Source organism: Argopecten irradians, chromosome 12, assembly GCF_041381155.1.
Source record: "Argopecten irradians isolate NY chromosome 12, Ai_NY, whole genome shotgun sequence".
Taxonomy (NCBI): domain Eukaryota; kingdom Metazoa; phylum Mollusca; class Bivalvia; order Pectinida; family Pectinidae; genus Argopecten; species Argopecten irradians.
In genome coordinates this window covers 7460012-7485214 of record NC_091145.1, presented here as the reverse complement: position 1 = coordinate 7485214, position 25203 = coordinate 7460012, and the positions used below count along the sequence as shown (strand labels likewise).

The 25203-nt window shown below is 34.4% G+C and overlaps 1 protein-coding gene across 1 annotated transcript in view; it reads right to left on the bottom strand.

Annotated features, from left to right (window-relative positions):
- Positions 1-21452, bottom strand: part of LOC138336069 (inositol 1,4,5-trisphosphate receptor-like) — a 125749-nt gene extending 104297 nt beyond the window's left edge. Inside the window, exons 1-2 of the mRNA XM_069285354.1 lie at positions 21142-21452; positions 3856-3926 (exon numbers count right to left, since the gene is read on the bottom strand). Coding sequence (XP_069141455.1) covers positions 3856-3926; positions 21142-21224 — 154 coding nt within the window. The 5' untranslated portion in view covers positions 21225-21452. The remainder of the gene's footprint in view (positions 1-3855; positions 3927-21141) is intronic.
- Positions 21453-25203: the final 3751 nt, after the last annotated feature.

The window sequence follows — 25203 nt, the reverse complement described above, 5'->3', positions numbered from 1 at the left end:
GTTACCTGCTGCTACTAAAATTTGAAGTTTTAATCATAAATACTCCAGCATCTCTTACTTCATGTGACCTTAATAAAGGTCAAGGTCATACCTAGGCTGCCTTTAATTAATAAAGGTCAAGGTCATACCTAGGCTAACTCAAACATTCCGCTAAGGATGATATTGGAAGAAAGAATAAAAAAATCTAAATTGTTGTTAACGTCATATGAAAAATGGGTTAATGGGGCAATAATCTTGATTTTTGGTTGAATTTGGTAACAAGTACAACAAAAGCCTTCATCTCTGATCATATAAAAATCTTGATAAATTACAAAATCTGCTTAAATACAAAAAGTAAAATTCTGATACTTTTATGAATCAACCTCTTTTTCATGATGATCAGGAAATTACAATGTAAACAGGGGCAATGTTGGTAAGTTTATATGTCAAAAAAATGTTGACAAGTCGGAAGTTTTGGTGAGACAGAATTACTGTTACATATTGATATAGTATTTTCATGTACATGCGTTCATTTTCCACATGGTCACATCAACATCACAAGGCTGCTAGTGAACTTCGTTCATTCCATCAAAGCCTGGATGAAGTACCTTATCCTGGGCCTAACAAGCCTAATGGTGGGGCACTAATTATCAGTAACAAGATCCCAGTGAGGAAAGGTAAGGATGTCAGAGTTTATATAACACTACATTAGTCTCTATGTATCACATGTTATATACCTAACAAATACAACTGTTTCACATTATACAAACTTTACATGATCACCTAAATGTGATCTTTGTAGCTTCCACAGTTTACAAACAGTAATATATCAGAAATATAAAGTGAAGTAAATGAACAGTAAATGAAGTAGACCATTGTATAAGTATGTCCAGATGGCAGATTTGACCTCTCATACTCTTTTCCCTGATTGTTTACTCTTTGGAAACAAGTTTTGTATTTTTCAGGTTAGCTACAACAATCTAGATCAGGTTATATCTGAACTGTTCAAGAGGACTAGTACGATGGAGAAGACTCTTGGAAAAGAGAACATATGAAGCTAATCATAAAGTATGTTGTGGTGGTAAAAACATCTCTAAAGTAAAGGTTTGTTTTCCCTTCTGGAACCATAATACAGTATTCTGCCAGTCGTTGTCTCTGATTCTCATACAACAGAAGTCAACACCTTCAAATTCCAAGGGATGGCTCAGAGATTATAACCCAAATGCAACCTTTCCTTATCATAATTCCATTAAGCCAAAAAAAATATGTCTGTTTAGGGTTACATTGGCAAAAAAAATAGGGTCGGTAGGTCGGGATTTTTTTTAGATTTTTTTTTTAGTGTCTTTCACTCGAAAATAATGGCCAGAACCGGAGTCTGGGATCGAAATCCCGACTATCAAATTTTTTTTTGGTAGAAAAGTGGGAAAAAAATTAGGGTCGGGGGTAAAAAAATTAGGGTCGGTCGGATAACCTTAAACAGACATATTTCTTTTTTTGGCCTTAGGTACATTATTATATTTGTGTATAATGCACCAATACATACCCTATACAATCAGACTACTAACAAACAATACTTGAGGGTAACCAATATTCTAAACAAAGCATTATAATTAGATATGGAGAATTAATGTATAATACCTAAAAATAAACAAATTGTAAAGGCTCCTATTGTCATTATAACATACTGTAATGTTTTATATAATGATAGAATCATTTACAAAGACAAATGTATTTTCCAATGAACTTTAAAAATGTTAAGTTTAATGATTGAAGGAGTGACATGTGAACAGATTGTTTTGACACCACAATTACATTAGCGTTTCATGTAAACAGCATTTCTTTATAATTAGCTATTGTAAAATAAATCAGGCATTACAGAAAATCTTTTCTCTCATATACCTGACAGGGTTATCCCGCGTTTGCTAGGGAAAAGATTACTCTGTCTTTTACCTTGGTAGGGAAAAGATACCTCACACATGCTTGACAATGACATCATCGATACATAGATTATTGTCAAGGACGCCATTAATGATCAACACTATAGAAATAATTCCTAATCTGATTTTTTTTTTTTTAAATATGGGAGAAAAGCCTGGGGTTAACCAGCCAAAATCTTTCACTAGGGTTGAGATATCCCTGTCCACTTAATAAACAGACCCATGTAAGATTCTATTAATCATCTTTCCAAGAAAATAACTACAAAATTGATGTACTTAAACCTATAGGAGGATGTACCAGGAAGACTTACAACACAAGTAGACATAAGAAGACTGTGCATTGTCCTGTCATTCTAACTAATTACCTTCCATCAATAAGGATTGGCATTCTTTATTTCAAGGATCAAGATGCTGTGTAATTAAATGTATTCTGGTGTTTGGGATACATATCAATTGGTACAAATAATATTTTGATGGTATGTGAACATACAGGACCTGTTATTGAAATGAGCCCTGTGAATATTTCTGTTTTAACTTGCTGATCCATTTCTCCACTTCCGCCACATTAATTAACACATATAAAACACCAGTAGCAGTTTGAGTTTTCTTCCTGTTATAATTATCAGACCACATTAACCTTGATCTAATATACAGATTCTGGCCAAGGGGTAGTACTATAGGGATTTATGTTACATTAATATAATTGTCTCTGATTGAAGATTAGCAATTAGCATTAATAAAATTATGTTAATGTGATGATAAATATAAGAATATGACAATACATAATTTGACATTTTGGTAGAGATCAACAGATGATTAAATCAGTTATATTTTCATCTCTTCTTTGTCATTGTCGGTATACTAGCACTTATTGCAATACACATTATAGTGCGGTTATTGGAGGGCTTTGTTTGTTTGTTTGTTTGTTTGATTAATTAACGTCCTATTAACAGCTATGGTCATGGCCTCCCATGTATGCGGTGTGTTGCGTGTCTGTTGTGCGAGGTGCTTGTTTTGGGAGACTGCGGTATGTTCGTGTTGTGTCTTCTTGTATAGTGGAACTGTTGCCCTTTTTATAGTGCTATATCACTGAAGCATGCCGCCGAAGACACCAAGCAACACACCACACCCGGTCACATTAGTCGTCCCACTCCCCGTTTGCTGAGCGCTAAGCAGGAGCAGAAACTACCACTGTTATAGACTTTGGTGTGTCTCGGCCAGGGGACAGAACCCAGAGCCTTCCTCACAGGGGCGAACGCTCAACCCAAGGCCAAAAGTGAGGCGGTGCCAAGGGAGGCATTAGGAAAAATAAAGTCAGTTAGGAAGAAAAGAAAAGATAAGATCCTAAATTTAGTCGCCTTTTACGATCATGCAATAGGGGCAGCAGGTACAATTCTAACGCCCTACCTGCAGGGCCAATATTATTGGAGGGCACCTGCTGATTTGGTAGAGTGATACAGATAATGTTAGAATTGTTGACGAGTTATTCCCCCCCCCCTCTTTAAATGAAGACAACTTGGTACATCAACAGCTTTGATAGAGGCTAAGTTTAGGTGAAAAAATAATTGGTTTGAACACTCTGATCATTACCCAGTTGTTTATGAATCTGCATTGCTTCAAAAGTGACTGGTGACTATCTGGGCTTCAAAATCAGAAATACAGTCAATATACAATATAATTTGTCTGAACCGAATGCCACTGGGACCAGCATATTCGGTTGGTATATATGCAGGTTTCCAGATTATACACTAGGCTAATTTAATTACCATAAATTATGAAGGAACAATGCCATATAATCATGCCGAAATGCACAGGGATCTGGATTAGACAAGTTATACTGTATGTTGAAAAACATATTCCAGAGGAATCACAACTATAACAAGTCTAAAACTCTAATTATTAATCATGAGTATAGAATTTGAATGTTTCAGTATTTTACCTCTGAATTTCTTTGGAGGGTTGGTGAGGTCGCCTGCTTCTGGTTGTACTACACATCTGTTGTCAACCAACCTATAACACAAAACGTATCAGTATTACTTGTAATAACACAAGACACATCAGTATTACTTGTAATAACACAAAACATATCAGTATTACTTGTAATAACACAAGGCACATCAGTATTACTCGTATTAACACAAAACATATCATTATTACTTGTAATAACACAAGGCACATCAGTATTACTCGTAATAACACAAGGCACATCAGTATTACTTTTAATAACACAAAACACATCAGTATTACTCGTAATAACACAAGACACATCAGTATTACTCGTAATAACACAAGACACATCAGTATTACTCGTAATAACACAAGACACATCAGTATTACTCATAATAACACAAAACATATCATTATTGCACTTCAAATGACTAATCCATTCAATTAGAAGATATTATTTTCTTACTTACAGTCACATATACAAAACTTTTTGTTACATTGAATAGTAACATTCACAGTCAGGATCATTTAATGTCTTGTGCTAGATTTAGGATCAATGGAGGAAGACTTGAGTACCTGAAGAAATTTCACTTAAAACCTGTGAACAGTCAGTATTTATATACCTGCCACCTGCGCTTATGCCCCACCCACACAACTTTCCAACTTACTACCCTAAGGTTGAGGCACCATAGGCCTTGGGCTAGTGGCATGGTGATTTGTTAGGACACCTAATATTATCAGTTATCAATTACAGCCCCATGAAAATTTTGTACTCCTCATACATAAGGACTCAACAAAAAGTTACATGGTCTGTTTTGTTGCCTTCAATCAACTGTGATAGGTTTTTTTTAAATGTTCTTCACTTACAAAAAGCTAGGTCTTCCTGGACTTGAATGGCATCAACATGTACATGTATATATGTTGATGGAATTCAAGCAGTCAAAGGTGGGCGTACTTGTGTGAAGCTATCATTGCACCTGTGGGAAGGGATGTCCTCTTCATAGCCGTAACTCCATCCGATGCCCCGGATTTTTGTCAAGTGCTCAGATGTCTAAATGCTTGTTAATGATATAACAACATTAATGGCCAGGCCATGATGTCCCAGAGAGATTTACAGCTAATTGTGATTAGTGGTTTTCCTTCAGATCCCAGACTACAAATGCATTCAAACAATTTGTGACCAGTTTCCCATTTCCTATATGAGGTTTGTTGCTTTATATGGTAGATGCAAGTAAATTTATTATCTCAACCAACAACAAAACACTTTTTGAAGAAGATGAAAGATCATTTGTACTGGGAACAAAAACTTTGATGACCTTAGAACGAATTCAAAGACTGCATGGGTAATAAAAAGTTGTGTATTATTTATTTGTTTCCACCCCCAATGTGAGGAAAAACAGGTTTGTTGGTGGGAAACCCCCAATGTGAGGAAAAATAGGGAAAACATATTATGGTAGAGCGCTGGGACATGAGAAATCAAAGTCTCTGTGTGTCCAGACAGATTGATTCACAGTTCAGCTCACAGAGGAAAAGAGATCATACATGCTTCATGAGTTGTCAGTGACATAGACTGCTTTTACACTACATAAATGTATCAGCCACATTGCGCAATTATCCCATACAAGGTATCGATGATAATAGAATTTCCAATCCCCCAATAACGTTTTACCTTTCTCTGTGTGTACATTAAGGATACTTTCTCTGGCCTTATTTTGCCTTCTATAGCAATGTCAAATTTAATCTGAGTTCAATTTTAGTCTCTGCAATAAATAGCATGTGTACTCAGGTGAATGTTAATGGAAGCAAAATCACATTGAATTGATTCTTATTTAAATCCTACAAGTCAAAGTTCCTTCAATTGGTAGCAATTCTTCCTTCAAACATACTGTTCAACTTAAAGCACTTTTAAATTTAATTAGAATTAGTCTCAAAACGTTTTCCAAAAATAATTAACTTGTTTCACATCTAAATGAAGAAACCAGTAAAGAAACCACATTGTTCCAATTCTGATTACCACAGAATAACAATAACCCAGCCCCAAACGCAGATAATTAGCACCTTGATGTGAAAATGTGCCATACATAAAACAACCTGTAATTTTAATTGGAAACCATTGCTGAAAACCATGTGTTGTTCCAAGAGAGATATTTGCTAAAGAAAGCTACATAATGATTTTCTGCAGAATTGGATCATCAATAGTAAGGCAGAGTAGCTTGCATGTTAACATGAATTACTTGAGAGAATGATCCTGTAAGTTTGTATTACTGTAGTTGTTCCTGACCTTTAAAAAATAAAGTCACTACCCATGGCCAATGCTTATGGAATCTAATTAGTTGTCTTGCTATTTTAAGCTTAAGACATAACCTGCTGTGGAATCAATTATAAGTAACATAAAATAAACATGTGCTACTTGTGTGTGCAATTTATTTTTTGGAGGGACAGGGGGAGTATTCAGTGGAAATAAATTAATTATGTAATCTTTGTGCATCATTTTAAGATATCAAATTAACCCTATCTTACATTAAGTTTTCCTCTAAGACTGCAATTTATCAAAACTTAAGGCGCCATGATAAGAAAAGTCTACAGTGATGATTTAAATTCCGAGTGAGATACGAAGGCAAACTATATTAAAATGAACTATATTGTAAGTCAGTAAGCCTGCAGTTTCTTGTAACAGTCTGAACTCTAATTGACCTACTCATTCACATAATCGGGTAAATCTCAAAATATGTTTGCTAATCATAATTCTGTGACGGGGGTCTGTCTCGGTTAGAGTGTTATTGTTATAGAGGGTATAATTTATCTGTCTATACACATTTATTACAGTAGGTAGTTATCAGTAGAAAAGTGGATCACTTGGAGTCAGTATCCATGCACTTCATGCACTTTTAATTTTATTTCCGGAGCATTTACTTTCGCGCATTTTTGAAATGCAAGTAATGGTAAATTCCCAAATGTTCACAACAAATTCTCAAAATCCACCATTTCTTAGGTTTTAACTTCAAAAGTACCTTACTTCAACTTGTTTGATTGGGTTGTTTTTTTTTATTTATTTATTTTTGTTATTTAAATCTTTGTACGTTTTACAGGTAATTCTGATCGATGCAAAGAGTTAACTTGATCAAGTTTGAGATCAGTACCAATGGATGTAATTAATATTGTCAAAAATGGAGTTTAATGCAAACGTAATGACACCTTTGTCACTGCCATAAAAGCAACACCTCAATTTAAGCTTTTAAAGTCTCACCTTCCACCTTGTCTTAAAAGGAAGAGGAGATAATCTCTCCCTATTGTTAGGTTGATATATACATAAATATTTATTATATGCAGTAAATATTGATATTAATCACCTAAAACCTCCAATCATCAATGTTTCCTTAATTTAAATTATGAGAATTCGAAAGTTCCAAGAATATTGAGGAATTTTCAAAACTATAAGTTTTAGTTCAGAATTTGCAATAGTTCTATTCCTTACATCTCCACCACTACTTAAACATATATAAAACCACCATCATTTAAATTTCCAGCTAGCTTCATGCAGTTCGCTCTATGCTGAGTAATCAAACCAAATAATATCGCCATTATCTCCCAGTAAAAAAGTTCTATGTAACAGCATTACCCACAAAAGCTACATGTCCAATCAAAGGGACCACACAGCCATCTAATAAAGGAGACATAAAGTGTCTAAGAGGTGGTATATCGCTTCACAGAACTTCTTCACTGACTTCCGTTCTTTATCTCAAGGTGTAACTTGTTGATCTGTTGGCCAAAAACATTATTGCCTACTGCAGGTACCATTACTCCTGTTTCTCACTTCAACATGTAAAACTTGTATTAATATTGGCCTGAAACCATATTTCTCCCCAGCTCTGCAGTCTGAATGTCTTTATATGATTGTCCATGGAATATGAATTAAAAGTGTGTTCTTCATTAGTATTTTACTTTTTTAATTGCTGAAAATAATCAGTGAAATTATATATAAACTGAATGAGTACAGTACAGAAGAAAGGTGCATCTATATCTTTAGCCCGAGTAGATATCAACTGCTCCATCGTAACGGTTAGATTCCTCTCAATATGATACCACATCAAGCCATTTTTTCCCTTAGGTACGAAAGGCTCTTAAAATGACATTAGCAACACAGAAATCTTGATTTACTACTGGTAAAAAAAAGATACCACATACTTCTCGACAAAGAAAAACCAAGAAGATTTTAAATTGGGTATACTCAAGGAGAAGAGCTGTTCTCATGGTAAGGCAATAAATATGTCACTGAAACAATTCTTAACGTACAAACTAATATTGGTATACTTTTTTTTCCGAGTATTTCACAAAAAATACCAAGCATTTTTACAGCTTATTTTGATTTTATTGATATGTTGCAGGTGTGGAGAATGGCCAGCGTTATATTTGTTTACAAGATATTTTTTTCTCACTATTCGATAAATACCTGGTGATAAATGGCATAATTATGCCAGCCTACATCAGTAACACTGGCACCTAGTTCTCTAACCAAATACATCTGCCAATATAGCTCTTATACAACTGAGAAATCCAGGAATTGACTCTTCAAGTTGATGCTTGAAATACAGACAGCTGTAAAAGAAGTCTGAATTCTGAGGACCTGAGATTGTTTATATTCCCAGCAGACATTATTCTGGAGCTTTACATACCAATGTAAAAGCACAAGGGAGTCTTGTAGTATATATATTCTATGGTGCATGAATATGCTGCACAGTTATAATAGTATAGGCAATTGCAGGTTTTAAAGGTAATTAAACGTAGAGAAAATGCAACTGAACAGCTTAAATATCAATTAACAGAAAGATAAAGCTGGAGAAAATAACAGAGCAATGATTGATAGACAATAACACTTGGACTGAAGTATTACATACATATCTACATAACAGAGTTTGGAATTCCTTAAACAGTTGCTTACAAAATGTAGTCTAGTGTCTCTACCAGTACCCTGCAATTAATGACAATACATCACACGAGATGGAATATCAGAAGTTTACCCCGGTATCATTTTTTCATAAGGGAAAATCAGAAGTTATCATTCTGATAGCATTGCCCTTCTGTGAAACAACTATTACTGGGTTGACTACAGCTATACATATATATATAGCATGCTCATCAATCTGTCTAGATAAAGGCAAAGCAATTCAAAATGTTTAATTGAACATCTTTGGCCTGATCATGACACAAATCTAAAATCCCAATATATTTAGAGTTGAAGGACAAAGCTACACCTATTTATCTGCCAACATAATTATTTCAGAGCACCACCTCGCTCCTATATTCTACTCTGAGATCATCGTCCTGCTCCTTTATACAACTGGGTTGCATGAACACCCGGCCATTATCTCAAACTTCATAATCTTAAGGGATTTTTTATCAGGGCTTTTGAGACCTGCCACCTATCTAAGCTTTCAATTTCCTGAGTACTTTTACATATCAGACTGGGGCCATGCAATGCTGTGTAAATCATATTCATGTCAGAGATCAAATCTCCTGGTAAAGGCTTAGTGTATCAGCTTCATCAACCTGGAGGAATGGGGCTAAATCTGCATTCTAGCTCATCTTGTCCTTGGGAGTTATAGGTTAATTACCCTAATCTTACAACTTTGCCACATGATTAGCTTTCCATCCCATTTCAAGAGTGTCAGAGTGAGAAAATCCAGATTTAAACCTCCTCTATACTTATCTGGGAGATAAACGTACTGTGTTTTAACACTTCTATATCTATCTCCCAACCTAAGCATCCTCTTATAAACAATAAGTTTCACAATCCTGCCATGGTTTTACAGTAGGATACATTAGAGTTAAAGCACTGTCTCATACATGTACTCATGCAGTGAGTGTTTACATTCAAATCTCAGAGCCAAGTTTGATGCATAGAAACCTCTGGTTGCCAAACCCCATTCCCATCTCATTAACAGATGCTAGTAAACAACACTATAGGAAGTTCTGAGTACAAATCCAGGCTCACTTTAAAACAAATACCCAGTGGTTTAATAAAACATTTTAAACAAGAGGATACTTAATGCAGTATTATCTCTGGAAGGAACCCTCTTGAATCCAAATAGGCATTTTCAAAAATAATAGCCATCCTGTTAAAGATTCATATTGTTGTACCTTAAATTGAATTTCAAAATCACAAATGTGATGAAGTTTTGGAAACAGAAGTCTGTTTCCATTGAATTAGTTTAATGAAATACATTTACATAAAATAGTTATATATACATTCCCTGATGAGCAGTAACAGCTGTGAAAGCACCCCCGGGAACTCAGAATTGTTTCTTTGTTCTTTATGCATACTGTCACTGGCATTCATAAGACAAGAGGTCTAGAGGGCCTGTTCTGAATACAGTTTCAGCGGTTATCTCCTCAATAATTTTGAAAATGTAACTCTAATTATAATTTCCCTATTGGGACCCACCCCTTCTGCCCCAAGCAGTCCCAAGCAAATGTTTCTGGCCAAATATGATTTTAATCCATACAGACTTCATCATAATATATGATTATAGTAGCAATTTAAAGGATTTATATTGGGCTCAGCCCCTTGTGAGGGCCAAGATTTATACAAACTCCTATCCCTAAGGATGTTTCTGACCTTTGATCACAATCGATGCAGAACTCTATGACTATACTGTAGCAATTTAATGGAAATGTTGACAGACACTACGCTATATATGATATAATTATAAGCTCATAGTCTGGGCCTTTAATTTTGCAATTGCAATTTGGGGCATGGTGAGCTAAAAATATTATCCACATAAATATTTATAACAAGTGTTAGCTGTTTCTCTATATATATAACTGGAAATATTTCTACCATTTAGTATATTCTAGTATGTAATTGTATGCACCTGTATATAAACACAGATAACTGCTTCAAAGATAGATCTCACAGCTGTTACATACCAAAAGTTCATCTCTCAAGATTCTATATGCATAAACCTGCAATTCCTTATTATACATTGTAGTTTAATATGTAATATTACATAGCAGTAAACATACAAATGGAAATAATTTGAAATGCAGCTTAAACATCAAAGTATCTTCTCATACAATCACAATGGAACAGCAAGACCATGCACTGGGAGCTTAGAGAACTACAGCAGAAACGTTCTTGGATGCAATACAATAATTGCAGCATTTAACATCTAATTCCAGCAAACCCTAAATAGACACCACTTGCTAATTTGGTAGCTGTAAACCTGAACAAGACAGCGCCAAAAAAAAAACCCAATGTGAGTGAGAATATTTAACCTTCTGTCTTAATCAATATCCTTCCTAAATGCACTGTTATCAATAAACCTATAATCATTATGTCAACAAGATGTTTCCTTAAATAATGCATAGTCCATGTGTAAGGGACAGAATTTGCATAATGTTCAATGTACTGTAATAATTTATATTTTTATTCCCCAGTTATTTCAATTTTCATATTTTCATTATATTCAAGACATTGCATTTAGATTTGATTGTGCAAAGTTGGCTCGTTCATTTGTTGCAACAGCTAAAATGAGCTCATGGATCACTCTTGTGACATGGGGCTGCAGTGACCACCAGTATAGCTATAAAAACAATTTTCCATCTGTCCCTTGATTGGTCTTTATAGACAGGTTTGAGTGTAATATGTTAAAACCTTGTCATGTGTAGGTAAAAAGTGTTGCATTCATGTTTGCTGAACATATATATATATGCATACATATATAGAAATAATTATTGATCACAATCACTTTTCTTGGATACATGCCTTGTGATATCAATATGCAATGCGGTTTCCATCATGCAGAACTCTAGGGTATTGCATAGTAGCAAACATTTCTGATAATTATATCTGTTATATATAGATATATACCAACACTCTGCATGTGAGTTAATTAAATTATTTTCCCAGATATATGTATGCATCATGATCAATTGCAATTTAATAGAAGAGGTACACTTAAGCTCATGTATTCCTTATCAGGGATTTTGTACAGCAAGCTTCATGTAAGAAAATGAACTAATGATTATATTCAGAAGTTGAATGAGAATATCAAAGCATGTCTTATTGCAAAATATAGCATAAATCATTTACAGTAGATCTAGAACCTATATATATGTAACAAGCTTCATCATTCAAATTGTCATAATCTGCATAAACTATTGGTATATCATTTTGTTTTATCTACAATACCCATCTACTTTAAATACTGCAATTTTTGGGAATTTCCATCAAATTTTAGAGGTGTACTACATACGATGTTGCTATATCATTCCTACATTATGACATCTTCAAACCAAAAATAGTTTATAAATCTCTATATAGAATATATTATCTTACGAAAATTATACCAGAAGCACAACAGTACTTCAAGATCAACAACTGTTTTATATTTATGTCTATAAATATAATATATTAAAGGTAAATCGTTGTTACGATCATCAAGGAAGGAAGCTGAAAGCTTTGAAGGTCAGCTGTGCACATGGGAAAATGTGTAGGCAAGATAAAGCAAAATGTTACAAGACAGGCTAAATAATTAACAGCAACTGCCACGCACATCCTAATTTAATTAATCTGCAGACAGATTGCTTAAAAAATCTTATCAGAGAGGGTTGTTGCATGTTGTAGATTTAATACTCTGGATTTTAAACACTATATTGAGCTGCGTCTCATCCGTTGTTCCCTGAAATCAATAGGCCATACTGTCATGATGTGTTCACACAGACCAAACCAAATTACAGTAAAGACACCACCAGTATCAGAAGTCTAGATAGAGCAGTCAGACCCAATTTATATATGCTGGTTATAGTGTGATCGGATTGGAAGCAAATGAAGCCTCGGTGTCACTGATCAACACCTGGTCACGATCCTAACACCTTTTAGACACCAAACATATAATATAAGGTTACATAGTATTACCAATACCTGATCAGCTGGATTTGAAACATAGAACAATCTGAACAAAGCGATTAAATGATTGTCTAGGGTTAGTGGCCAAGTATTTCATTTTCATCCTGACAAGCTTACAGATTAACTTTGTTGCTATCTTAAATTCATTCATTTGTATCAAAGTTAAAACAATTTGTACAAATACTGGGATATGAGTACCAGGAGAAAAACATTAATGACCAGGGGTCAATAGTTGATAATGACCCCTAAAAGGATTTGCATTTGTGATCCAGAGGTGGAATTCTTGTGCTTATATATATGTTAGGATTTTAACACTGACTCCCTGGCTCTTCTGTTCATTTTGCAACACTCCATCACTGTGCTAGCCTCTAACTCTAGTTTTCATTTCTGTCAGTTTCAAAGACATGAAGCTTAAGATATATTATAGTATAATTGTGGAAGTTGTGTTTATCTGTGTGTATAGACTATCAATAATATATTCCGTATTCATCGTAATTATATATCGCGCCCAGGGTGATTAAATAATTGCAAATAAAAGCTTAAGGTGTGCGCTTATTAATGAATCAAAATCTTAGTTGTGGACAAAAAAAATCAGCCATATTTTAAATCTTTCTGTGATACAGTAAGAATGCATATGCCTTTTATCCTTTGATACCACTATTATGTCATGAATCATATGAAAAAGCTTGCAAGTTCATGTAATATGGGATACAATGCAGATATTAAAGACATCACATGTTGTAAAACTTTGTTAAATCCATGGAAAGGGGGCGTTTATACAACTTCAACTCTTAATTCTCCAGAAAAGGGAAGGGGCGCTAGTATAGGAGGGTGGTCACTAACTATGGCGAATACGGTAACATTGTATAACTACTAAAGGTTGTACAAAAGTGTAGAAATATTTTCCAATATAATGCTTTTGTCAGTTTTATCAAATATTCTCCTAAGTGTTCTTCTGAGTCTTGTTCATATGTCACCAAAGACATTAACATGCTTTGGTCTTGTAAAGTTCTACAACAGAAAATTAGATTTTATGTACATGTATCATGATATATATACAGCTTCAAAGGTGGGCTTATGGCCAACATCAACTAAATTTGCTGCTAGTCAAAGATGAAGTCTGTCCAGGCGGTCCAGAGTGTTCATTAAGTTAGCAGTGCACATTAATAATGCTTCCTGTAGCTTCGCAGTAATAAAGACTGGTTAACAAGGAGCTTTGACTACTAAACAAAGTAACACACTGAAAATGAGAAGTGACATTTGTGTGTGTATACCTGTGTATAGTTGTATTGTATAGTTATAGGGTTCATATTGACCTCAGAATCAACTCTAGAGTGAAACTATACATGTATCACACGTATATACCTGGTATATCACTGCCTAGTGTACTTGTAATTAATCATCTCCACTATACACCTCAATGTAACTCACTGTGGCAGATCTACCATAGTCTGCATAGGTCTGGTGATTTATACTAAATAGCACCTCATTGTCAGTACATGGAACAGAATGTTGGGGAGTTTGTAATACATCTTTGTTGTTCAGATAATGCATAGTGACACCAGAACATGTCCAGACAAAGTACTTCCAAAGCACCAGAATTAAAATTGCAGGGCCAGATTACTACAGAGTCAAAGCATCAGAATCAGACCAGGGCCAAATTAGCAATTACTACAGGGTCAGAATATAAAAATTAGACTAGGGCCACATTACCACTCGGTCAAAGATCACAATCAAACCAGGGCCACATTACCACTAGGTCAAAGCGGCATCTGGAAACCAGAACCAACTATCCAAGCCAGGTACCACCAAAGCATCAGAACCAACTATCCAAGCCAGGTACCACCAAAGCATCAGAACCAATCAACCACCCACCAAAGCATCAGAACCAATCAGTACACAGAAAAATCATCAGAACCAAGTAGGGTACACCAAAGCATCAGAGCCAAGCCAGGAGGGTACCACCAAACAGAACCAATGGAGGATACCATTAGAACTAAACCCAAAAGCAGCAGAACGAATCCAGTGCACCATCAAGCATCAAAACCAATCCAGGGTACGGCCAAAGCACCTGAACCAAGCCAGTTACCCCAAAACATCAGAACTCAGTGTACCACCAAAGCATCAAAACAAATCCAGGGTAAAAGCACCTGACCAAGCCATCAGAACCAATCCTGGTGTACAGACAAAGCATCAGAACCAATCCAAGGTACAATCAAAACATCAACACCAGAACCAAACTAATTAAATCTGCAATAGTAATGCACAAAAGAATTATAGAATCAGAGCAGAGGCCAAGGCCACCAAAGTGTCAGATGCTGGCCAAGTTTTACCAGTATAACTATAGACCCAGGCCTGAGTATATATATGTATTACTAAAGCTACTTGCAATTGCTATACACACTAGCTTGGACACCAGATACTAATAAGACATCCATTGATTGATATCAATAATACATATACACATTAATTACTGTACATGAAAACCCTTCAGAATACAATTCAGATCAGGAAGCAGCTAGTCTGTACATGTACTGCATACAGTATCAAATTTACTTTACTGTATCATGGATACATTTTTGTAGATCCGGCCTTCGGCTGCTACTGCTGAAGGGTAAATTGCGCTCCATTGTGCTGTATAGTTTAATATTTGTCTACTTTGTCCCGCTTTAATGTTCGTATCATATTATGTAATCATGTTTGTTTTGTTTGTCTTGATAAAGGGGCAGATCGCCTCGAAAATTTGACAATTTTGTTTTGTCCACACGGTTGGAATTACTTCCTTGTCCCATATTTACAATTTGAAGTAATTCGTATCCAACAGACTTACGTTTGATAGGATCCGGTGTCATCTGGAAAATCCTGTTGATATTACTTCTTTGACCCAAATTAACTTTACTATTAATATAGACTTTGTGTTGTTTATAATTATATGTATGGTCAGCTACTGATATAGATATCTATAGTCTGACCATGCACAATTAATAAGCCTTTTAAACTGCTTTAGTACAGTCTTTATATGTAGCCATGCGCAATGCCCTAAACTTCAAGGGCAACAACGTAAACGTTTATAGCATAACATTATCGGTATATTTATATACTATAGATCAATCAATATGCATTTCATCTTCAAAAGCTAGAAGCTTCATGGCCATTCATTTATAGTTGTTTAATTATATTTCTGTACCAAAATATTCCTAATACTGTATTAGCCGTAATTAGTGCCCATGGCCAGGGCCCTTAAATAATTGTAACAAAGGGGGGGGGGGGCTTATAAATTAGGAGTGTTACGGTTAACCGAAATTACGGTTAACCGAAATAATCAAACGTACGGTTCGGTTCAGTACGATGATTCTTAGTTTCGGTTTGGTTCATTAGAAAATTAAATGTCCTATATTACCTGTAATTTACGTGTATAAACTGTACAGCTGCTGATAATTTCATTGAAAATACGGCGAAATTGTTTGTCAGAATCCCAGGAAATATACATGTAGACCGACATATATGTGTAACACATGTACAAGTTCAGTCATTCAGAAGATCGTTTTTTTGCTGTATGCAGGTATTTTTTTGCACATACATAATATCTAAATGATATATTTTACTTATTGTTTTATATATTGTAATTGTTGATGTTTTTATTATAATTTTTTCGATAACAATCCCGAAGCCTATCGGCAGCTAAATCAGGCCGCTATTGTGTTGCGATTGTAAACAATCCCGTTTCCGTCTGCCAATAATATTTAATCGTGTTATATGTCTAATTAACACACACACACATACAAAAAATGATATAAAATAAAATAAAAATTTTTTTGCATGCACAATCTGTACTTCATTCCATATAGGATATAGTGCCGTGGTTTTTTTTTTTTAAGGTCGCAATTAATTATTTTTAATGTTTTTAATTTGAAGTAAAATTTTGATAGGAAAAAACATTTGTTTGATTGAGTGATGTACCATCTTTTTAAATCTAAAGCAAAACTTGTTTTTGATAGTAAATATCTAGACTTAGATAGTGTTTAAGTAAGATTTGTCTGAACCAAACCGAAAAAAACAAAAACCGCTAAAAAAAACTGAAACTGAACTGAGCTGAAAAAACATCAACCGTGACATCTCTATTATAAATGAACCAAAATGTAAGTTGTGGACGAAAAAAAGTCATCCATATTTTAAATCTTTCTGTACTCATGGCACATAATCTGTTACAGTATACATGCATATATGCCTTTAATTGTTTAAGTCAAGACACATTTTTATTTCGTGATTCACATGTAAAGGATATCGATTCGCAAGTTCATGTAATATGGGATACAATTCTGATGTTAGAGGCATATCACATGTTGTAAAACATTTGTTAAATTGGGGCGTCTATACGTCTATCTCTAGAAAACTGCTTCTACAGTCAAACTTAAAAACTAAATAACAGAACTTTTGAGAAAATCTGTGGAAACCGATTGTGATTAAGACTGATAATCATTTTATACAGAGAAACGGATGAACATAGACATATACAGGTCTACACACAAATTCACAATAAATATTATTTATTCATGTTATTTCTCAGATACAAATTTTAGACTTTAAATATATTGTGACCTATTTCCCTGAGGTAAAAGAACCAGTTTTGTTTACTTTACTTCCACTTCACTGATGTATAGTTGTATTAAACCCATAAATAATGCATGATAAATGTTTAAATTGCCAATGGCTGTATTATGGTACCATGGAGATATTTTATCTTTATCTAGCTCTTTGATCTCTCGACTCTTTTAAGATGTCCATAAGCTCTTAACTGAGACATCGAAGATGACAAATTGACAATCACTATTGATTCTTCTTATCTATCTTATGCATACATTATATACTGTATTGCAAAAATGGTTGTCTTCATTTTGTAACTCATAAAACACTGAAGATTCAATATCAAGGCAGATTTCCCTAGAGTGATTTAAGATGTCATATTTCCCCAAGTCTTAATATAATAATAAGCCTATAACTATATATATAGCTAGGCCTCCACGCCACATATCTGGGTTGAAAATAAGCCCATGTGGGTACTAGGGGTGACTATCTGGTGATATCAGATTCACCTACAATTTTAACCAATGCAATATACTATTGCTATATATTTCAGGAACACACTATTCCGATAGCATAGTTTGCTATTGCAGACTACAATTGAAATAGTATTACAATGGAGTTGCATTCTGAATTCTATTAAATTCCACTTCCAGTTGACGATTTGGCTGCCATGGCGTAAATCTAGTTAGGGATCAATCTAAGTTTTGGGGAAAACTACCCTTTTCAAAATAGGGGAAAAGTTCGACAAAATATCGGCGAATTTGACCATTCTTACTTTGATAAAATATTATTTTTATTTTGACAAAAAAATACTGTAAGACAATTGCAACTAACTATATTTTTAGATTTAGTAAAGCACAATTTTAAGCTCAATAAAATTAAAAGTTTGAGTTTATCATTATATGCAGTAGCTGTATGCACGAACAGTTTGAGTCTAAAACATTAAATAAAAAATAAGTCACAAGGGAGAAATTGTGTTACAAGGGAAGTCATTTTTTAGCTTCAAAGAGAGGAATTTTTAAATCTTGAGGGGAAATTAGACCAGAGGGAATTGATCCCTTGAAGGGAAACTACCCATAAACGGTAATAAATCATAACTAGATTGATCCCTGCTAGGGCAATGTGGGTTTAGAGTTATTTCCCTTTTCCTGCTAGCGTCAGTAGCAATTTAATACGCTGACAATCATAATCGAGGAAGAACATTAATATTGTCAGTCTTTGCTTTGGCATTGAATAGCCTGCAAAAAGTAAGATTTACCCTGACTGTTAGTCTGTTACTGTATCAAACCTCTGTGAGTATAAATTAGTCCAAGCTTCTGAAAAATATCTGACAATTAAAACAAATTTGATAGCTTGGTGTATTATCGGCGATTGTTATCGACTTGTTGAATCTGTCATTAATTGATTGGAAGTATACAATCGCAATATATTTTATGAATAGTCTGATGTATTGTTAATTGTTACATCCCTCTAGTGGGAACAAGTTGCTAAGAATGTGACCACTGCATGATTGGAGGTTTTTCGCAAGGTACTCTGGCTTTCCTTCACCTAGTAAACCTTAGTACATCCTAAATGAAGTGGGCTGTTACTATAAGATATAACACAAAGCAAACTATATAGTATGTGTTACAAACATTGAAGTTGATACTAATACAGTATACTATAAAATTACATGTGAAAATGTTTATTCCGATTACAATAATAATTGATTTGAAATATTGTGATTGAAATTCACTGACAATATATAATATATAATGAACAAGATTTATCGACAGAAAAGATATATATGGACTTTGTGTACATGCAGCTATGAAACTATGAAAGTTTTCTTCTGTATTGATGTAAACCGTATACAGTACATGTATATTAGCTAGTACAGTACTATATATAACCCTACAACAATAATTTGACACATTTATAGACTCAGGCTTTTTAGGCCTTTTATTAGTACATGATATATAATTTATTATAATGACCTAGTTTAAGTATATTTATCTGTTATCAGTTCAATTAGATTGATGATAGATCTGACAAGTTCACATATATGAATAAGCTAGCAAGGTGTTTTTAAGTTGAATAATCACTTCATAACATTGAATTTGTCTCTAGTGCAGTTACATCATTCAGGACATCATATTTTCATCGCTATTTTACAGTGCTTATTAACTTTAGCTACCAGGTATACATATATGTATTATATATATATTAGCTCTGGAGAGCTCTGGGTAGCTCAGTGGCAGAGCATTGGTTAGTGTTTGGAGGTCTCGAATTCGAATCCCGGTCTGGCCGCAACATTTTCTCCTCCTGTTACAAAATTGGCATCCACTAATGCTAAAATTACCACTTATAATATCCTAATAATATAGACAGGTTTAACAGATTATTGGTGGTGGTATAAGGGTCTTGCATGTGTTCGAGAGTGAAAACTGAAGACTTTGAAAAGAGAGGAAGGAGTGTAGTGGGATTGGACTGGGTCAATCATCGGTTTAACCAGGTAGTTCATCAGCTAGAGCTCTAGAGCGTTCAGAGCTCCCGGGTTCGAATCCCGGTCTGGCCACTACATTTTTTTCTCTCCTGTTACAGCTGCAGTAACACCAATTATACTTGTATGGTAATTTGACTCTTTAAAGGCCCACTACTTGGCATTGTTGGTCCACTATATATAGTTTGTTTGTTTGTTTGATTAATTAACGTCCTATCAAAGATGCTCCACCGCTGGCAAATGGTATTTTTTCCACTATAAAAAACAGGAGCAGACGATTTAGTATTTTTCTTCAGTTACAAAAGTTACTTATTTACACCATTACCACCATTGAAAAGTGTGAGCTTCTAATTTTACTTCAAGTTAAAAATATGAAAAATAATTAATTGCATCCCGAAAAAAATCTGTGACACTATATCCTATATGGAATGAAGTACTGATTGCGCATGCACCAAAGGCGAAATAAATTATTTTATATTATTTTTTGTGTTAATTAGGCATATATACACGATTAAACACCAATTATTGTTCCAATGAATAATATCATTTATGCTCTGTCGGCGGTGGAGCATCGATATCTTTAACAGCTATGGTCATGTAAGGACGGCCTCCCATGTATGTGGTGTGTTGCGTGTATTTTGTGCGGGGTCAGTGTTTTGGGAGACTGCGGTATGTTCATGTTTAATTATAAGAGGTGTAGACAAACATTAGCCTAGTAATTTTACAAAGCAATCAAAATTTGCAAAATTAATTCAAGACACTGATGACTGCATGCAGTGCTGGTTATTTTATAATTAATATTTAGCAAGTAAAACATTTGCCTGATTTATAAGTTATAACATCATTGCAGTGGATTAAAAATGTCGATAAAAAACAGCAAGGGTTCCAAGTGCACCCTCTTCATAACATAAACAAACAATGTGGATCAGGATTTACAATTTGGGTGTATTGACATGGTTATTGGGGCTAAAAAGATGAGCTGGCGCCAAGGACAGTGTAAACAAGTAGGTAAATAAAACGTTATCAGTTCTGTTTTACAACATTGGCCAGCAGCAAGCAGATAGAATTTCTCGGCCTACTTCAAATTAAATCTGATACAGTAGATGGCTGGACATCCGTTGGTGTGTGGAAACCTTAGCTAGGGTGGGGATTTATGGTAAGGGCAATAAATGCACCGCTATGTCCAGAATGCAGGTTGTCAATCCATAGGCCTACTCGTGTAGACTCGAGTTTTCCCTTTTGACGGGTGTTCAAACATAGCCAGGTCACGCATTTCAAACAAAATGACAATACGTAAAACTTACCCAAGTGTCGAAATAAATCCACAAACACTCCCTTCAGCATACAAGGAAACAATATCCCCGAAATGTAACACCGTTGCAGACATTTTAGATGAGAATTTATTCTGTTTCTCTGAAATCGTCTGCTGTCATGCCGAAATTTTGGTGTGAGCCCACTTAGGTGGAATTTAACGTCTCGTTTCACTTCAGTACATATTTAGGGAGTCGTCTGAAAAAATGAAATCCATTTTTGAATGACTACAATCAATATTTGTCAGTGATGAAGTTTACAAAAGCATACACGAAGTACATCCAAACTTGACAACATTTCACAGCCTTACCTTCGCGAAGCAATCGCTTCCGTGACTGCTGCACGCACTGACCCCTAGCGGACAAAAAGTAAACGAAACCACTCAGTTATCAACCTTAGGAAATCGAATGCTAAAATCTGTGTCATATCTACTTTACACGTATATTGATATCAACTAAGACAGGAAAATAAAACATGTGTATCTTTGTAGTAAGCACATATCAACATTAGCAGTGATATCTCAGATACACATTTAAATGGCTGGTAAGCTAAAGTTCTACTTAACTAGGGAAAGGGAGATAATTCCAGTAAAAAATATATGAGGCTGTTGTACATCATCGTTACATGTATGGGCCTAATGCAACTTTAGAAGGGACTTCTGCCTGGTTTTAGGCCTTTTTCTTAGCTCGTGTAATTTTAAACTCAATATTACTACACATTATATTATAGTTGATATCACCATTTCTCCTATTATGATGTTTTATTTATTTTACCAAGCGCACTAAGAAGGCCCACTACATAGATCTACTTTTCGGAGCAAAATTTATAACTGCTGAGGTTTAGATTAAAAGATTAATATCATAAGAAAATACATAACGATGACCTAAGACAAAGTAACAACACCAAAGAAATGCAAGATTTCCTGCGTAATATGTGATAACTGTGGACACATATAGTGTTCAAATGAAAAATGGAATTACTTGTATACAGGAATTATAAATAGATATAATATCTTGTACCTTTTTAAAATATACTTAGTGATATCTAAATAAGTATATTTAGTGTGGTAATGTTGTAACCCTTCTTGTATGACTATTCATGTATATGTAGATTCGAAACGGTGGAAATACATGCTTAGAATTTTTACTAATACCTTAGATATTACGGAAGATTGCTACGACGATTCCTTAATTACAGTACTAGACTTGAATATTTTTTAAGGTAAACCTTTAGTTGAAATAGTTCTTAGAACCATTTTTTTTCTGAATAAGTCAACTTTCATTATTGTTTTACCTGTGTACGACCAAGGATTTATAAGTGATTCGTCCTTGGTACGACATATATATGTATATATGTAATATATATTCCTAGGTATGATCAGGGATATTTCATTTCCATTTGCTTTTACATCATTTAAAAATGGAGGTGACAATAAAAAACCTAGAGCATAGATGTACGGGGTTTCCATATTTCAAATCACAATCCAATTAACGGATGTCCTAACGTGATTGTCAGTAAGACAATAGCAAATACCCGATATAGTCGACCGAATATAGCAAATTGCCCGCGGCCAGGTAATCACAGGCGAGTTCGATGAATGGCGTTGTGTACAGGTAAACAACATCCTGGTCAAGGTATTACATAACCATCAAACCAAAGGCATGGCTAATAATGTATCTATAATCGGTGTATCTACTCGTTTATCGATTAAAAATTGAAAGCGACCGTGCAATTGAAAGCGACCGCACGGTCTGAAAAAAATAGTTTTGTTTTTGCTTATATCTCAATGTTTTGATCTTTTATAATATTAAAAAAAATTTTTTACCACATGTTGAAACGCTTTACAGGCCACCAGTACGAAATACAGCATTATTACAAAACAGGCACTGCACTAAAGCAGTGTAGAGAGGACAGGTTACATGTACACATGTATAATAAATACATAGAGAACGGACAAGTTTTTCTCATGGTAATAAATATCTCCTTATTTGGTTAGCCTCGTAAATGTATTTACTTAACATAAACAATTTTTTTCAAATTAATTGAGCTTAGTAATTGTATCATTTTAAACACAGATGGTTTTTTCGAATAATATAGTGCAATTCGTTTTGAACGAATGTCATGGAAAGTTGGACATATAAATAAAAAAATGGTATTCATCTTCAACATCACCAGAGTTACAGATTCTGCAAAAACGCTCATTTCTAACAATATTTCTATATCTTCCTGATTCAATATTTAGCGAGTGAGCTGATAATCTCAACCTAGTAAGGGCAATTCTATTACCGTTTGAAACATATTTACTCAAATAAAACTGTAATGATAATCCATCAAGTAAATGTCTGTACAGATGACATTTCGGAGAGTTCTCTAGTAAAAAATACATACTTTGGAGCGCATTGTCAAAAATTCTTTGCTTGATATATGGTAAATCTACAGAAATATCTAAATTGTTTTGGTTTAACCATACACCACCAAGACTAAGTGAAAAAAAAGTTTATCTTTCACAAAAGTTACCAATTAAAATTCTATTACGTCTAGGCAACAACATATTTGGTAAGCTGTACTAAGAAGACATTTACTACTATTTAAAAGTTTAAACCAGAACTCGATCACATTATAATAGTGTGTATACACTAAAGGAAATCAAACTAATTCAAAATATATCATGATATTACATGTAGAAATTTTTAACACTTAAAATTTTTTTACAAAATTCCAGTTGTACTTTCTACTAATCTCACTACCATTACTAGGTCCCCATACTTCAAATGAATAACAAAGTATGCTGCCGACATAAGTGTCAAAAAGCTTAACTAAAGTATGGCAATTTAAATTCCTCTTTTTACACTTTGACAGTAGAGCAAAGACTGCCTTTCGGCCTTGAGCAACAAGCTGTTTTAGTCCAATATTAGATTTATTATTATACTTTAAACAAAACCCAGGTAGGTAAACTGTTCCACTACCTCCAAGGATTTATAAGTGATATCTCATATACGTCCTTGACTACCTCTAACTTCTTTCCATCAAAAAACCACACTTCATCATTTCGGAGGCGACCTCCATTTCTAAATACAACAATTTTAGTTTTATCACCAGTATCACAAGGGTATACAGGTAATAGAAAGAAATCAGAGTTACCGGGATTGCCTTCACAGAGAAATAAAAAAAACAAAAATTCCCAACTCTACTTTGTAAGTGACAATATATAAACTTACTTCAAGGCGTTCTGTTAAATAGCTTAACGTTAATTTTGGACAGAGATGCAAAGATATTTGCATTAAAGATATTGATATATTGAAAGATCGATTTTAGTTGCTATGTATAATGAAGTTCAAACCTGTTTATGTTTTATGAACATTTATTTCTTTGCGAATGGTTAAAGATGCTCCACCGCCGACAGAGCATAAATGATATTCGTCATTTGAGCAATAATCGGTGTTTAATCGTGTATATATATATATATGTCTAAGTAACACAAAAAATAAAATAAAATAAAAAAGATTATTTTGTCTTTAGTGCAGGCGCAATCAGTACTTCATTCCATATAGGATATAGTGCCATGGAATTTTTTCGGGATGCAATTAATTATTTTTCATATCTTTAACTTGAAGTAAAATTAGAAGCTGAAACTTCTCAATGTTGGTAATGGTGTAAAGTAAGTAACTTTTGTAACTGAAGAAAAATACCAAACCATCTGCTTCTGTTTTTGATAGTGAAATAATACTATTTGCTAAGCAAGGACGTATGTATAATAGTCAAGCAAAATCACTGACTCGCACATATCACACCCTCATATCCACCCACACACTTATATATGTGCATAATGGAATAATTAACAATGGTCCGGAGCGGTCAGGTGCCGTTAGGAAAATAAGGGAGTCAGGGGTGGGGGGGGGGGGGAGTATAATTTCAGAGAACGGTTACGATTTACCTGTCCCTACGATATATAGGGTGTGGAATGGCAAATATTGGTTGGGGAAAGGTCAAGAGGTCAAAAGGTGGGAGTCATACCTGTTAACACCTCCTATAGTTGTAATAACCGCTCCAAATAA